At 40.8% G+C, this 15,642-nt stretch overlaps 1 protein-coding gene across 1 annotated transcript in view; it reads right to left on the bottom strand.

Moving 5' to 3' along the window:
• Window positions 1-15,642, bottom strand: part of bsna (bassoon presynaptic cytomatrix protein a) — a 215,663-nt gene that overhangs the window by 45,652 nt on the left and 154,369 nt on the right. The window contains 1 exon segment of the mRNA XM_034086861.2: window positions 4,501-4,941. Coding sequence (XP_033942752.2) covers window positions 4,501-4,941 — 441 coding nt within the window.

Below are 15,642 nucleotides of genomic sequence, written 5' to 3'. Positions count from 1 at the left end.
GACATAATTTGAACATTACATTACATATTTCATTATACAGTTTTCATAAAGTGGCTTACAGTTGTAAGGTTTGTTAACCATTTTTTGAGCCATTGATGGAAAGAGGAGAGTCGAATTGCGTTTTTAGTAGGAATTTTGTTTTTTGATCATGACGATTGAGAAGGTAACTTGACTAGAACATATAACCAAAACTCGGCCATTAATGGCTCTGTCTCAGATGTCTGTTAATAACATGCCAAATCATAATTTCAAAGTGACTAACCTCGTGAATGAAAGGGGGATGGAGGACAGAATGCGAAATAGATAAAAAAATTAAGGGAATGTTTGCTAGAAAACCTCCAAACAATGACAATATATCAAAAGGAGACTTCACTTTGAGTTCTCCCCACTTTAAATTCCTAGCAGCTACCTTGATGAGGAAGGTCTGCTCTGCTTTTGAAAAGGCCCAAAGCAGCCAATCTTAATCAATATTTCAGGGAGTGCGAGAGCTGCAGCAGAGTAAGAAATCTACAATTATATCACTCCCTCTCTTTTGTTCTCTCACTCCCTCAGGTAGTCCATGCATGCTGCCACTTGCAGCATCAGCAAGTCTCGTTACCAAGTACCGGTTATTGCGTGTATTCTTTCATGTTGCGGGTCTCAGCACGAGCCACTACCGTGGAGTAGAGGTTGGGGCCGTAACAACATGTCCAAGACACTGTGAAATGTACTTTGCACTTCAATGGAGTAATACAAAGTTAAAATGGGCATTTTCTTTGTTTTTATTTGTTGATTGAGCTGATTGAATATAGTTATGGTAAAATCCCAGTTAACTAGTCAAATTTACAATATATTGTCATATTATTTACATTTGTATATTTACAGTAAATTACTGGCTAATGTGTTGCATTACTTCTACTGACAAATATGACATGTGGGGTTCCTCAAGGCTCCATCTTGGGGCCTCTTCTCTTTAACATCTACATGCTACCACTGGCTCAGATAATGAAAAACAACAAAATAAGTTACCATAGCTATGCAGATGACACACAAATCTACGTAACAATTTCACCAGGAGACTATGCTCCAATTCAAACACTGAGTAAGTGCATTGAACAAATCAATGACTGGATGTGTCAGAACTTTCTCCAATTAAACAAAGATAAAACTGAGGTAATGGTTTTTGGAGCAAAGTCAGAACGTATAAAAGTGAGCGCTGAGCTTCTGTCTGCAATGTTTAAAACAACAGATAAAGCCAGAAATCTAGGTGTAGTCATGGACTCTGACCTGAGTTTCAACAGTCACATTAAAACAGTTACTAAATCAGCCTACTATCACCTAAAGAATATATCTAGGATTAAAAGACTAATGTCACAGCAGGATTTGGAAAAACTTGTCCATGCTTTTATCTTCAGTAGACTCGACTACTGCAATGGTGTCTTCACAGGTCTCACTAAAAAATCTATTAGGAAGCTGCAGCTGATTCAGAACGCCGCTGCTCGAGTCCTCACTAACACTAAGAAAGTGGATCACATCACCCCAGTTCTGAAGTCTTTACACTGGCTTCCTGTGTGTCAAAGAATAGATTTCAAAATACTGCTGCTGGTTTATAAAGCACTGAATGGTTTAGGCCCAAATTACATTTCTGACCTACTGCTAAATGATGAACCATCCAGATCTCTCAGGTCTTCAGGGACTGGTCAGCTTTCTGTCCCCAGAGTCAGAACTAAACATGGTAAAGCAGCGTTATGCGTTATGCGTTATGCGTTATGCTCCAAATATCTGGAACAAACTCCCAGAAACCTGCAGGTCCGCTGCAACTCTGACTACTTTTAAATCCAGGCTGAAGACTTTTCTTTTTGTCGCTGCTTTTAATTGAACTATTCATATCTTAGACTGCACTATAACTTTTATCCATGTATTTTTTCTTAATGTCTTTCATTTTTTGTTTTTCTTTCAATGTTTCTTTTATTATCTTTTACTGTTTTTAAATGCCTTTATCTGAATGTCTTTCATTTTTGTAAAGCACCTTGAATTGCCTGGTGCTGAAAGGTGCTATTAAATAAACTTGCCTTGCCTTGCCTTGCAGTAAAAGTGTGATTAATTAATAAAAGTAATTACTGTAATGTATGTACAGCGAGGTACCATAATACCACAGCAATTCCATGGGCATGGCAACTGTAAAGTCACAGTATTTAGTTGTACTTTTATTCTAATTTACTGTAAAATATATATAGTAAATTACTTTGAAATATTTACAGTCAATTACTGTGAAATATTTACAGTCAATTACTGTGAAATCCATGCAACTAGTAGCCAGTAATTTACTGTAATTTTACAGCCAAACATTTTACAGTGTAGTCATGTACATTTTAAAAAAGTTGAATGAAACTGCAGATAAAACCAATAAACAAAGGTATATTGGCAAGAGCACAATGTGTTTGTGCTCTTGCCATTTGCATTTCGCATTTGATTTAATTTCAGTCCCAAAATTACAACAGCATGCAGCAGCTGAGAACAATTTTCAGAATAGGTCTAAGATACTCATGAGAAACTAATGTCAGATTTGTGTAGAAAACATCAAAGATATTGTAGGATTATGGAGTCATATGGAGTCGTTTCAACCTTTTGAAGGCTTATCTATGAGCATTAGTCATCACAAATATGTAATATAAGCTATATTCAGAGTAGCATGAATGGCCTCAAGAAGCCACTGTCAAATATTTACTTACATCTGGAGTCTAAACACAGCATTCAAACCCTTGAGGGAAACGTTGGAGGATATCTAATGTGGCAATCGGCTGCCGGTCGCTGGCAGGATCCATGATGATGTCAAATCTTAACATCCATTTCTCACGTGTGACAACAAACACTTCCCAAGTCCATTGGTCACATGGTCCATTTATTACATGCATCTTTCTAGATCAGATTCTGCTGGGACGGCAATATTTGCCAGTGGGCTGTACTACCAAAGTCAACAAAGTGTTTAGTCTGCTGCTGAGTGTGTTTTACATTTAGGGGACCTGAAGTGGAAGTAAGAATGGGGACATGCAGTCTTGCTCCATAGCTAGCTAGCTTCTTAGCTACATTCATGAAAATATAGCAACAGAAAAATGGCAACAAGCATGGATGACATGAAAACAGTTGTACAAGTTATACGCCGACTTTCCTGGGGTCGTTTTATTAGCTTTTTAGAAATGATGTTGAGATAGGGAAGCTAGGAGAGGGCATCTGCTCTTTGAACCCTAAAGGAAGCAGTCACGTTTGATCCTGCCGTTGACCAGCTGCCTGTACAACACCGGATCAGGGTTTACTGTGAGCTTCCATAAAATACAATATTTCTGGAATGTACACACGATAAGTATACATTTAAACAAAGGTACAGATGTGCAGAATAGTTTACGCAAGTATCAACTTGATTTAAGCCTTGTTAATATGGACTTTTCCCGTATCTTGTGAGGATTTTGAAGGTCAAATGTAGGCATAATCCTGTCTACTCCCTCCTGGCTGGTCTACCTGCATGTGCCATCCGACTTCTGCTGCTCATCCAGAATGCAGCTGCTCGTCTGGTCTTCAACCTTCCAAAATGTTCCCACACCACGCCGCTCCTCCACTCCATTCACTGGCTTCCAGTAACTGCTAGAATCCACTTCAAGACAATGGTACTTGCGTACCATGCTGCGAATGGATCTGGCCTTGCCTACATCCAGGACATGGTTAAACCGTACACCCCAGCGCGTGCTCTACGCTCTGCATCAGCCAAACGGCTCGCTGCACCCGCACTGCGAGGGGGACCCAAGTTCTCATCAGCAAAAACATGTGGGTTTGCTATCCTGGCTCCAAAATGGTGGAACAAGCTCCCCATTGAAATCAGGACAGCAGATAGCTTGCACATCTTCCGGCGCAGACTGAAAACTCATCTCTTTCGACTCCACTTCGAGCGATAGAATTACTAACAAAGAATTACTAACAAAGAATTACTATCAAAGCACTTATATACTAATAAAGGACTGGCTTATCTAAAGCCAGTTGAGTAGCACTTGAAATGTGTTGGCTCTATGAAACCTGATGTACTTATATGATTCTGTTTTCTTCAAGTTTGTATCTTCTTGGTCGAATGCACTTATTGTAAGTCGCTTTGGATAAAAGCGTCAGCTAAATGCAATGTAATGTACTACACAAATCTGCCGATGAACAAGAGCTTCCATTATGCTCATGAAGTATGATGGAAAAAACTATGAATGTGAAGCATTGCCACGCTGAAACAGCCAAGCATTCTCAACCTGCATACATGCTATAATAGCTAAAAAGCTCACGAAAAAGCAATCTTAGGTACATAATGTTTGTATGTTATACTATGATAATTCACTGATAATCAGCCTAATTCTTCTTCTATTTGGTTCACTTTCCACAAGCTATTCAACTATTTGATTAGTCAACTTTTGTTAATTTTCCATAGCTTAACATACAGAGTTGTACACCAGGCTGAAGCAATGTAAGAAAAAAAGGAATCAGACTTACGTCATAGTGCTTGGACTTCTTCATTTCCTTGATCGGTGTGATGGGCTCTCCTTTCTTCTGGCAGGTTTTGGTGTCTTTGTCAGTTTGGTTCTCAGGCTCGGGTTTGGGCTTCTCCTCTGTGGGAGCTTTCTGGGTCTCTGTGGTTGACACAGGTGTCGTTGTCTTGGTGTCCGTTAGTTGTTTAGACGCCGCTGGAGCAAACAGTCCGCTCACGCCACTTCCCGTCTGCGCTTTTTGCGTTTGCGGCTGGGCAGGCCTGGGCCCCTGCTGATTGGTGGCCTTGTGGAGAGGGCTTTGCTGATTGGCTGGCACATGGTGACGGGGTGAACCCATTGTCAGGTGCTTGGGAGACGGGTGAGGAACAGGAAGGGGAGGTTCGTCCAGACCTCCTCCTGACAACAGCCGCTGGGTCTGGCAGTTGAGACATAACCACTCCTTTTTCTGGAAAACAGAGAGTAAAAAAAAAAACATGGCTAGTGACAACAAGCTTGTTGTATAACAATAGCACAAAAAAACACTTATTTCTATATCAATATATTATGTCCAACATTTCTAAGATTTTCCTTCAAGCTCATTGCTAATGCAAGAGTCCAAAGCATTACAACTAGTACAGGTGCTAAGGAACATTGGGCACTGTAAGGGAAACTTCTGTAGCAATGGAGAGTCAGGACTCAGAGAGACACGAGGAGAGTTGGAGCACTGATGGTTTATTACAAGTCTCAGCCGGAGGATTCACATCACAAGTCACAGCAGCCAGAGGTTCTGACTGCACAGGTGGGTTGCCACATCAATTCTGCAGAGCCTCTCTCGATAGCCCTTTTAACTAGTTTACAGAGAGTTAATCAACATATTGGGGGAGATAACGTCATCTGGGAACACTGGAGATAGCCTCAACATCTGGAGACACTGAATCAAATGTCTGACCCTTAATGGCCTCGAAGCCATCGTAACCATAAACCATTTGTGACCGAGAGTTGACCGGTCATAAACTGGGAATATCAACATAGCTGAGGCCTCCCATTCCTTAAGACAGATAACAGACGTCAGGGTTGGTCATAAACGTCAAAGGGCAAAAAGGTTAGATATCTTAGGAGTAAAGGAGAATTATTCCCTAACAGGTACAATAACAAAATCAGGTGTAAGTTTCAAAATGTTTTAATGTAAAAGGCTACATTAAAGTCATATGTTCAATATGTATAACCGTTTCTCCTTCTGTACTTCTCATCTTGAATGATGTGTTCTTCGTTAACTTCTCGCGTTAAAGACTCACCCACAGTATCTGATTGACAGGTGATCTCTGGAATGTCCAAACAGATCCACACAAGTTTGGCAAAATAGATAAATTCAGCAAATATTTTGTTTAAAAACATTTATGTATTGAACCAAATGTAATGCCTTGTTTTTTCATCTTAATAAGGGAATATTTAGGGTTTATAAACTGTGTATTGGTCTCAAGTATACATATTGTGTTTACATCTCTCTTTTATCCCCTCTCTACAGGATAGTAACTGATGCCGTTCTGCACTAAAGAGCATCCATACTACTTATGTAATGAATAACTGACAGATGCAGCCCTCCCTGATGAACACTTATCTCCTATCTCTGTTCTTTTCCACCCACTCATCAAATCTGCTCTACACAAAACCCACCAAACTTCTTTCTTACTCCCCCCCTCTCCTCCTCTTTTCGATCTCTGTATCTCTGTTTCTCTGAATCCCTTGCATAAGACAATTCCATAGCGACAACCCTATCTACTAAAAATTACATTACCAAACAAATAAACTGGATTCTAAATTACATTTCGAGGGAAACAAATGTCCCCAGGTGTATGTCACAGTTTAAAGACACCGTTAATGTTGTAAATTGAAAGTAGAAACAAAAAATGCAACAAAATACCATGGCGATGTTAAAGGGTTAGGGTTAGGGGTTAGGCAACTAAACTACTTGGTCAGGTAAAGTAAACGATTACTGTACTTAAATCACAAGGTAAAAGATACTTTTTTAGAAATGCTTTTTTCTAGTGTTATTAATGTTGTGTAATGAATATGTTAAGGTTTGTTTCTGTACAGCATCACTATATAGGCTTCATTTCAAGACTGTACATTTTAATAACCATTTTAGTCCTCCAACTGCCTTTTTTGTAGAGTCATCAGTAATGCGGTCTGTTTGTTTTGATAAGTTTTTGACAGAAATGTGTTAATGTTGAAAACTGCTATTAGTATGTAGACCAACAGAGACAATGATCTAATGTGCACTGCAACATAACCATCACTTAGAAATATCACTTTATCATTGTTATTTTTATTAAATTCCAAGTAGTAAACATCACAGTCCCCCATGTATATAGTTGGTTTAAGATATTAGGTAAATAATGCATCTAAGTCTGTTGTGGTATTATCTTCAATGTTAAAGACACGAAATGAGACCGAGATTTCGGTATGATAGGACATAGACACAATGGTTGTGAAACTCCATAATGTTTAAATGTTTACTTTAACACGTAGGACTGTTTCTTGCTGCTCTTTTTGGAAACACTGCCAAACCCACAGCTTCCTTTGAACGTCTTTCTCCCGCCAAAATGACTCTACCATCAAAAATGTTCAGAAATAACTGATGCAAGGCTCAAAACATTTGTGCAATCCGAGCTGCAGACCAGACCACATTTTGAGTCTCCTCTGAGCATGACGGACATAAGGATTTAAAGAAAAGCGGAAGAAAGTGGGCCTCCCTTACATTACAGATTTAAGTGCAAACAGTTGCAACTACTTTAATTATCATACAATACTGTATGTGTGTACACTAAAGCAGTAGCATATGTGATTGGTGAATCATCTTTAGACCCTAAAGTGAATTAATGTCCTTCCTTTCCCAAGACTAGTGTATTCAGTCCTACAGATCACATCATGACACATTTGTGTGTTTGTGTGTGTGTGTGTGTGTGTGTGTGTGTGTGTGTGTGTGTGTGTGTGTGTGTGTGTGTATGTGTATGTGTGTTGTCCCAAAGAGTAGCCCATCGCTGCACCACTTAACCGACATAGCACAAACATCTGGCCTTTTCTCCTCCTGTCAATAATGTTCACTAAAAAGCTCCATCAGTCCTAATTCTGCTTTCAGATGTCTTCTCTCTCTTTATGTCGCACTCTCTTTCTAAGTTATCTTTCAAAATCTGTTCAGCGTTGCTTAGAATTGTCCTGTATTGTATTTCTTCTCTGCCTTCCAGCTCTGTGTCTCTTTTCAAAAAAATGTCCACCCCTCTTCTATACTTATTTGTTATCTCGTGTTCCTTATTGCTCTTATTCAGTACTGTTTGTTGTGCTTTTTTGTCCTCCATCTCAGTTGCACATTATATTTCTTCCACCACTGGATTTAATTTATGACAATTCTGCATAAATAACTCACCACTGTGTTCAGTCCGCATTTTACCCCTTGGCCAAAGAAAGGCATTCGAATGAACCATTAATGAAGGAGACATATTTGTTGTATTTGTCCCTGAGGACATCTTTGTGGTATTGGATTGTTTTGCCTCTTTGTCTCGTGATATACTTCTTCTACTAATATACAGTGTGTGTGTAAAGATGGGTCGGAAAATGCAAACGCTTTGGGTAAAAATGGAATACTCCAGAAGAAGGTGCTTCCCCAACTTTTCGTAGTTAGTCAGTAAAATAAAAAACATGGTCACAAAATATAAGGGAAAGTAGTAAAAAGAAGTCGGAGTTATTTCTACTCAGTTCACTTGTAAATAAGGCTGGGTATCAGTACTCGATACCTTAAAGCGAAACAATTCAGTGCCTATTCGTACCACACCACTCTAGTCAATCAATACCTGCATTTAATCCTTTTTGAACCCAGGGTTATGAAAGGATATGTTATTTTTAAATGTCTTAGCTCGAAGCCAATTAATGCATGGATTTATTGCTATTGCACTCATTGGATCCTTTCACGACTGAGTATTGAGCGGCTATCCCCTCCAATCTGAAGCCACGGTTCTCAATAGGAAACCAGGAGACTATATAAATGTACCGGTCTGCCTTTGTGTCTGCCCTCACATATGGTCATTAAGGCTGGGTCACCGTTAGAACAAGATCGCGGATACAAGCAGCCGAAATGGGTTTTCTCCAGAGGTTGGCTGGCATCTCCCCTAGGTATAAGGTTCCCTACGGTAGAGAGCTGCTGCTCCTTTATGTATAAAGGAGCCAGTTAAGGTGGTTCGGGCACTTGGTAATGATGCCAACTGGCCGCCTCCCTAGGTCGTTGTTCCAGGCACATCAAGATGGGAGGAGACTGAGGGGCAGACCCAGGACCAGGTGGAGGGATTATATATACAAGATGGCTTGGTAGCACCTTGTAACCCCCTGTTAGAGCTAGTTGGTGTGGCCAGGGAAAGGGTGTATTTTCACAGACTGTATGTTTATTAGTGGTGGTAATATACCCAACTATAGGCCTCCATTTACACAATGGGTTTCCAATGAGGATCTCTATGAGGTTGGTAACTCTTTCTAAAAAAAAACCTGTCCCAACGAGTTAACAAGCTGGACGGTTTGTTTTTGTTTGGTGAGCAGAACTCCGGGCAGCAGAATGTTGATATGCATATTTGTTTTTCGCCCAGCCCCAAAATGGTAGAATGTCAAATAAGATTGGACTACATGGCAACCATGCCAAACTGTGGCACTCGCTGAATTTAAAATACTGGCTTGACTACTTATCTTAAGTTAAAGCTTCTTTGCTACTCTCAGTTCACTTATAGTCCGACTCTTTTCACACATTAGCACCTGCAGTTCCTCTCGTTCCTCTCTTCACTACATGATCATTAAACTTCCATCTTCCCCCTTCCTCTCAGCTCTTACCCTCCCTCTCTTCTCTCTCCCTGTCACCCTCCGTCTCCTTTTTCTCTCCCTCCAACAGCGCAAGGGCTATTTTTACCCAGAATGCCATTGATCTGCTCGAGCGCACACTTCCCTAGCACTGGCTGCAGCTTTATGCTGCACTCTACAGCAACATGCACGCACGCACGCACGCATACGCACGCACACACACACACACACACACACACACACACACACACACACACACACACACACACACACACACACACACACACACACACACACACACACACACACACACACACACACACACACACACACACACACACACACACACACACACACACACACACACACACACACACACACACACATACGTAGTCACACGGTTCACTTCAATGCAAAATGGAGGAGGCCTTTGTAGCTGAAGGCTTACCAGAAGGAGAGAGAGATGACAAGCAGAGGGAGGAAGAGGAGAGGGGGAGAAGAGGAGCCCACTGGGCGGAGGAAAGTAGAAAGGGGGAAATGAGTGACACCACACGTGCACATGGGTCATGCACGCTCACTGTAATTCAGAGAGGCCTCTAGTAATGTATCTGACTCACTGGCTTGGAGTGGGGACAGAGTAGCAATGACAGTTGCAACTTTGGAGATACATTCGGAAACATGGAAACAGAAAACCTTCCACCTGTTTGTGTTGATGCTTTCTGTTTTCCTTAATCTCAATACAGGACATACTGCATTTTGTGTACAATCGTTACTTTGGTTGATCCACTGTCTGCTTTTTCAGCTACTGGGGAAAGTACACTGCAAAGTATTTACAATAATACTCTTTGTTAACTGGGGATAGATAATCATAGTTAGCTAAGAAAACAAAACGGCTCTCCTCTTCCAGTTTTGGATGCCCAACGGTTGACATACTTTCATGGTGAGCCTTTATTGTCCCAGGAGATCATGCCTGGTGGCAGGCAGAACTGCATACTAAAACAAACTAAACTATGAGAGTATATGTATTATTTCCCTTTAATGTATCATGGTTTATGGTTTCAAATTGCATTTAAGTCATCGTACGTGGGGAGACTCACTTTAACATGACAACAAATACTTCATAGGAGTTGTCCCACTTAAAGAGCCTGTGACACGGTTTTCCCCCATCATCCAAACCCATCAATTTGAGTACATATTGTCCCCTTGAAAACCGTTACTGAACTGATTTTGGATATTTGTACTTTGATAACCATTAATCTGCCTTCAATGTTGACAATTTTCTGGATCTTCTCGCGGATTCTTCAAGTCCCGCCAAATGATGGGTGACGTCATTGCGGGCACAGCGCTCCAGCTGCACCGTCCAGGATCCCAGCATCTGCATGTAAACCTATATATATATACAGTCAGATGTAAACGCACGACGGCGCACACAGCAGCAAGCTCAGACAGCGATGACAGGTTAATGTTGAACGTGTCTGAGAGCTCATATGAGGCTGAAGGATCGGTTTATGTTGTATCTGTTAGAAGTTTAGGAATGAGGTGCGTCAATATGGGCGATCATATGGTCATGTAGCCAGTGGTGGACTGGGACTAAAAATCATCCCGGGACTCTCGACCGGCCCACGTCGGTACCGCTAGTAAATTGTCTACGGGTGGGAGCGGGGGATGTAAAATACAAATATAATGTATAATGTCTGTGTCTTTGACATTAGCGCTGCTCGCCACCTGTGCCCTGTACTACGAAGCCAGTTCAACAGACCCTGGATATGTTTGAGTAACAAACAAACTAACAAACGAGATCTCGCTAAGCGGTCCTACGACGCTGGTTATCAACTCAGTAAATCAAGCCAGGGGTTCTCTCTCCAGCTGAGAGCGCGTTCACGTCTAAGACACGAGTGGATCTGACTTTAATTACATTTGTCTCGAGTGTTTCGTCAACATAATGTGTTAAATAATACTTCTGCATCCAGTCTGTGACACTGTGAGTGTTGCACGGCCAGATGAGGCTGGAGAAGCTGACTCAGATAAGGAAATATATGATATATTATGATATTATATGATCGATGATCTGATTGATGATGTAATATGAATGACAAGTGCGACACGTCGGCGTCTTCTCTGCATACGGCAGTTTAAACTGTATTTCCTTTATCCTGTAATATGACTTGAGAGATTTAAACTCCGCACACTGAGTGGATCTCTTTTCTATAGACGCCGGAGGCGGGCAGCGTCAGGTAAAATAAGTTATTTAGCCTTCTCAAACCTGAGCCTCATGCACCGCCTATGGGGGATGTGCTAGTTACTTATCCGACCGGCCCACTTCGGTACCGGCCCATCGGGATTCGTCCCGATGGCCAGTCCGCCACTGCACCCAGCCCACGTAAACTGTCAACGGGGGGAGCCTCGCTGCGGGGAAACGGTGGACCTAGTGTCCCGATCGGAGTGGGAATAATAATAATAATCCGTGCATTTTATCCATTCATTTCCCCAACATTGTGGTAAAAAACCACACGTTTAATCCACGTTGGTGTACTACAACTACAAAAAGCATCGGTTTGTTTTCTCATCAGTAAATGCAGACGGCTCAAACAAACGATTTTTAATCATCATCCTCACTCATCATTTAATGTATCATATGTTCGCCGAATTGACATGAAAGCACTAATAAATGTAGTTTCATCCACTTGAGTTTATAACCACAAAAATAATCGATTTGTTTTTATATCACATCCGACGGGAGGAAATTCAGTAGCTCTCACTCCCGAGTTTTAATCCTAATGTAATCATCATCTTCACCACGATCATTTATGTTTATGTCGCCGAATTGACATGAAAGCACTGACAAATATGAATATACTGTAGTCAACTTCATTAAAACGTTATTAACGTGCCTAATCTCAGTAATTCACCATTTCTACGCATAACAACACACTTCGTCCGTGTTTGGCTCTCGAAGCGTTCCCGCATTGACGTCACTTCCGGCTTCCCCCAAAACTTCAAAATGAGTGAAGGAATTTCCCCGCGATGTTCGAAATTATTGATATTTAATGGAACCGTATCGCTTTTTCTTTTTTAAACTGACGGTTCGAGATTACTAGTAGACCAATATTTCATTGCACAACAGTTGTTGGGATGGTGTCACAGGCTCTTTAAGCTCTTCTCACCCCACTGTTCACCGCTACGTTCCTAATTCATGCCTCTTCAGCTCCGTCTCCTCCTTTCACTTTGTTTCTTTTCTCTCTCTCCTTTGTCTCGCTAGCTCATGGGGGAATTCTCGGGGTGAATTAAGGTGTCTAGACATGCTCTGTATGAAAAAATAATAATTTCTGATATTTTTGCCAAATAAAGTTACTATTTAAGATTTTATTTGTCATATTCGAGATGTCTATGAGTGTTAGGAAAATAATCCAATACAATTAAAAGTCCTGAATTCCAAATGTTACTTAAAGGTGGGGTAGGTAATTTTGGAGAAACCAGCTTGAGTGCGCTAGAATTTGAAAATACACAACCGGAAAAAATCTGCCACTTCCTTACAGAGCCCCTCCTCCAACACACACGAACGCGCACATGACCAATGAGGGCACGAGATAAGTTTGTGCACAGATGGAAGGCTGACAGGCAGGTAGGCCATCCAGTTACTTTAGCCGGGCCGGCTCAGATGATTGGTCGTGCTTTTTACAGCACTACGGCTTCCACAGATAAAAAAAATGTATGGATTTTTTGTCAAAGCACTTAAGATATTCATTGCTATCGGGATGTTAAGAGCATTCCATGGAATATAACAAAAAGTGTATCTCGAGCCGGTTTCCCCAAAATTACCTTTAAGTTAAAGCATATAGTATATTGTCAGCTAAATGTACTAAGTATCGGAGTTATCCATTATGCACAATATGCTCTTTTAAAAGTATTATATTATTATAGAATATTATATTAAACCATTTTTTTTTATTGCTAACAAATACATGTAGTATTCAATTGTTGTTGTTTTTAAAGGGTATATTGGTAGTTGATGTAAAAAATGATGTCATGTGTTTTATATGTAAACAGGTAACTATTAGTATTAAATTACTGTAGTGGAACCAAAAGTACAAAACATGTGTTCAAAAGGTAGTGGAGTAGAAGTAGAAAGTAGCATACAATGGATATACTCAAGTTAGGTACATGTATGACAAATAGTAATTAAGTCAACTTGATTAAATGTACTTCTACTATTGCATACATGTAAACACAATCTGTATGGGAGAAGACCACAGGGATCTTACTGAAGGCCCAAGTGATATTTGTCAAATACAAATGACACTAAATCTGTTTAGAAGCACACAAAGCGGTGGTTTGAATTTAGTTGTAGGACTGTAACACCATAAGCACTGTAAAAAGGAACAGAGATAGAGAAAATAATAGATGGGAAAGGATATACACTAAAGGAAAGGAGGCAGTAAAAGCAGGAGGAAAACATGAAGTGAAAGGAGGAGATGGATTTAGAGGAGAGCAGCAAGAGCAGAGGGGGAATTGGAGGGGAGGATAAAGAAGAGACATGCAGCTTGATGAGGAGAGAGGATGAATAAAGGGTGGAGAAGAAGAAAAAGGAGGAGAGGGAGGAAATAGAGACATCAATTAGAAATGGAGGGAGTTTAAAGAACGAGGAGGAAGGCTAGGGGAGGATAGATAGAGGGGGAAAAAACCACCAAAGGAGAGAATAAGTAAGATAAATTAGAAGTGGGGAGGAAGAAAGGTGGAGGACAGAAACAATTGGTAGAAGAAAAGAGGAATACATTAAGAGAAGGAGATCTAAATAAAAAAGGAAGCCGAGGAGAGAGAGGACTTACACAGAAACGTGGTTATATAACCAAAATGGTGTCATTTCCATTCAACAGATATTTTAAAAATATCCTCGTCTTATTCCATCACGACAGTGGAGCCTCTTTAATTATGTAACCTTGCTAGAGACACAAGGCTGTATATGTGTGTGATTGTTTTTAATGCGTACACATAATGTTGTATTGCCCACATCACATCACACCGTCACCTCTCTTCCTACCTACTTTCTGTCTCAGGCCGGTCGCCAAGCAATCTTTCACACAGCTGATATAAAACCCAGACGAGGTTGATCTGCCCACCACTTCCCCCTGCTCATCAGCGTGTAGGAGGTTCTCATCTGCATATGCTGGGGAATTATAGCTGCCATAATGATGGAGTCTGATATCAGATAAACTACAACTGTGAGTCTTATTAATCCTTGAAATTAGGCACTTATAGTCTTCATCACATTTCTAAAATATGCCTCACACAAGCTTGAGTGCAAAGAAGTTGCAATTCTGGATCAGATGTTCGGAAGAAATGTTGGTGTTAGCCTAGCATAGCAGAAATAAATGAAGCAGGAAGTGCGCCGGATTCTGAGGAAAATATTCGTTGTGGCCAAACGGCGGTACTACACTTCTGTATCAGTCGCTGGGCCCAGAAATACTTTTTCCCATTGACTAACATTGGGAAAGAGACGTCTGTAAATCGTTGGATAATTTTTTTTAAACTAAATAAATTACCCAGTATGAACGTTTGTATAGCCCTTATTAAAAACATGCAGTCCTCAAGTTGTAAAATGTGCTAATAATGTTATTCTGAGAGTTATTTCCCTCGGCATTATGAACGCAGATCTAACCCACGGGACCGCACCGCCCGGCACGTTCATGTGACGTGTTCAGTACTACATGAGTTTTACCTTTACCCATGGATGCACAATAAGAATGGACCCATATCGTTCATATAACGTTTCGCTCTCTCAAAAGTTGGGCCATTTTGTCTTCATGCGCCAATGAGCAACTCTCATAGGAATGAACGAGGCCCCGCCTCCCACGCTGTATTCAGTTCTGGGCGGGACCCTGCTCATCCTATGAAAGTTGCTCAGTGGGACATGGAGCCAAAATGGCTGGCCTCCTGAGAGCAAACGTATCTGTATCTGGGCCCAAAGAGCGTAAGCATATGGGTTTTGCTTAAGCCCCACCTCCAGTCAGAAGCATCATTGCCGGTCTTGTGTTTGTGTGTTCAGTTTGTTCTGGGTAGTTGATTTAAATGGGGAAAAGTATTTTTGGGCCAATTGACGTCACGGACTGACACAGAAAATGTAGTACCACCATTTGGCCACTACAAAAAGATGCTTCACAGCCCTGGGGTCTTAAGGGAAGCAGCCCACATTTGTAGCTTTAAAAGGTTCCTTCCACCAACTCAAGAGTAACCTATAAATAGTTTCTTGTGTGATAAATGTGTAAAAATAAAAAAGACAAGTTGAAGAGACTATTCTTTGACATGAAAAAACACATGTCGTTTAAAAATAAAA

This window comes from Pseudochaenichthys georgianus, chromosome 7 (genome assembly GCF_902827115.2).
Source record: "Pseudochaenichthys georgianus chromosome 7, fPseGeo1.2, whole genome shotgun sequence".
NCBI classification, from domain to species: Eukaryota; Metazoa; Chordata; class Actinopteri; order Perciformes; family Channichthyidae; genus Pseudochaenichthys; species Pseudochaenichthys georgianus.
This window is presented reverse-complemented; position numbering and strand designations above follow the sequence as displayed.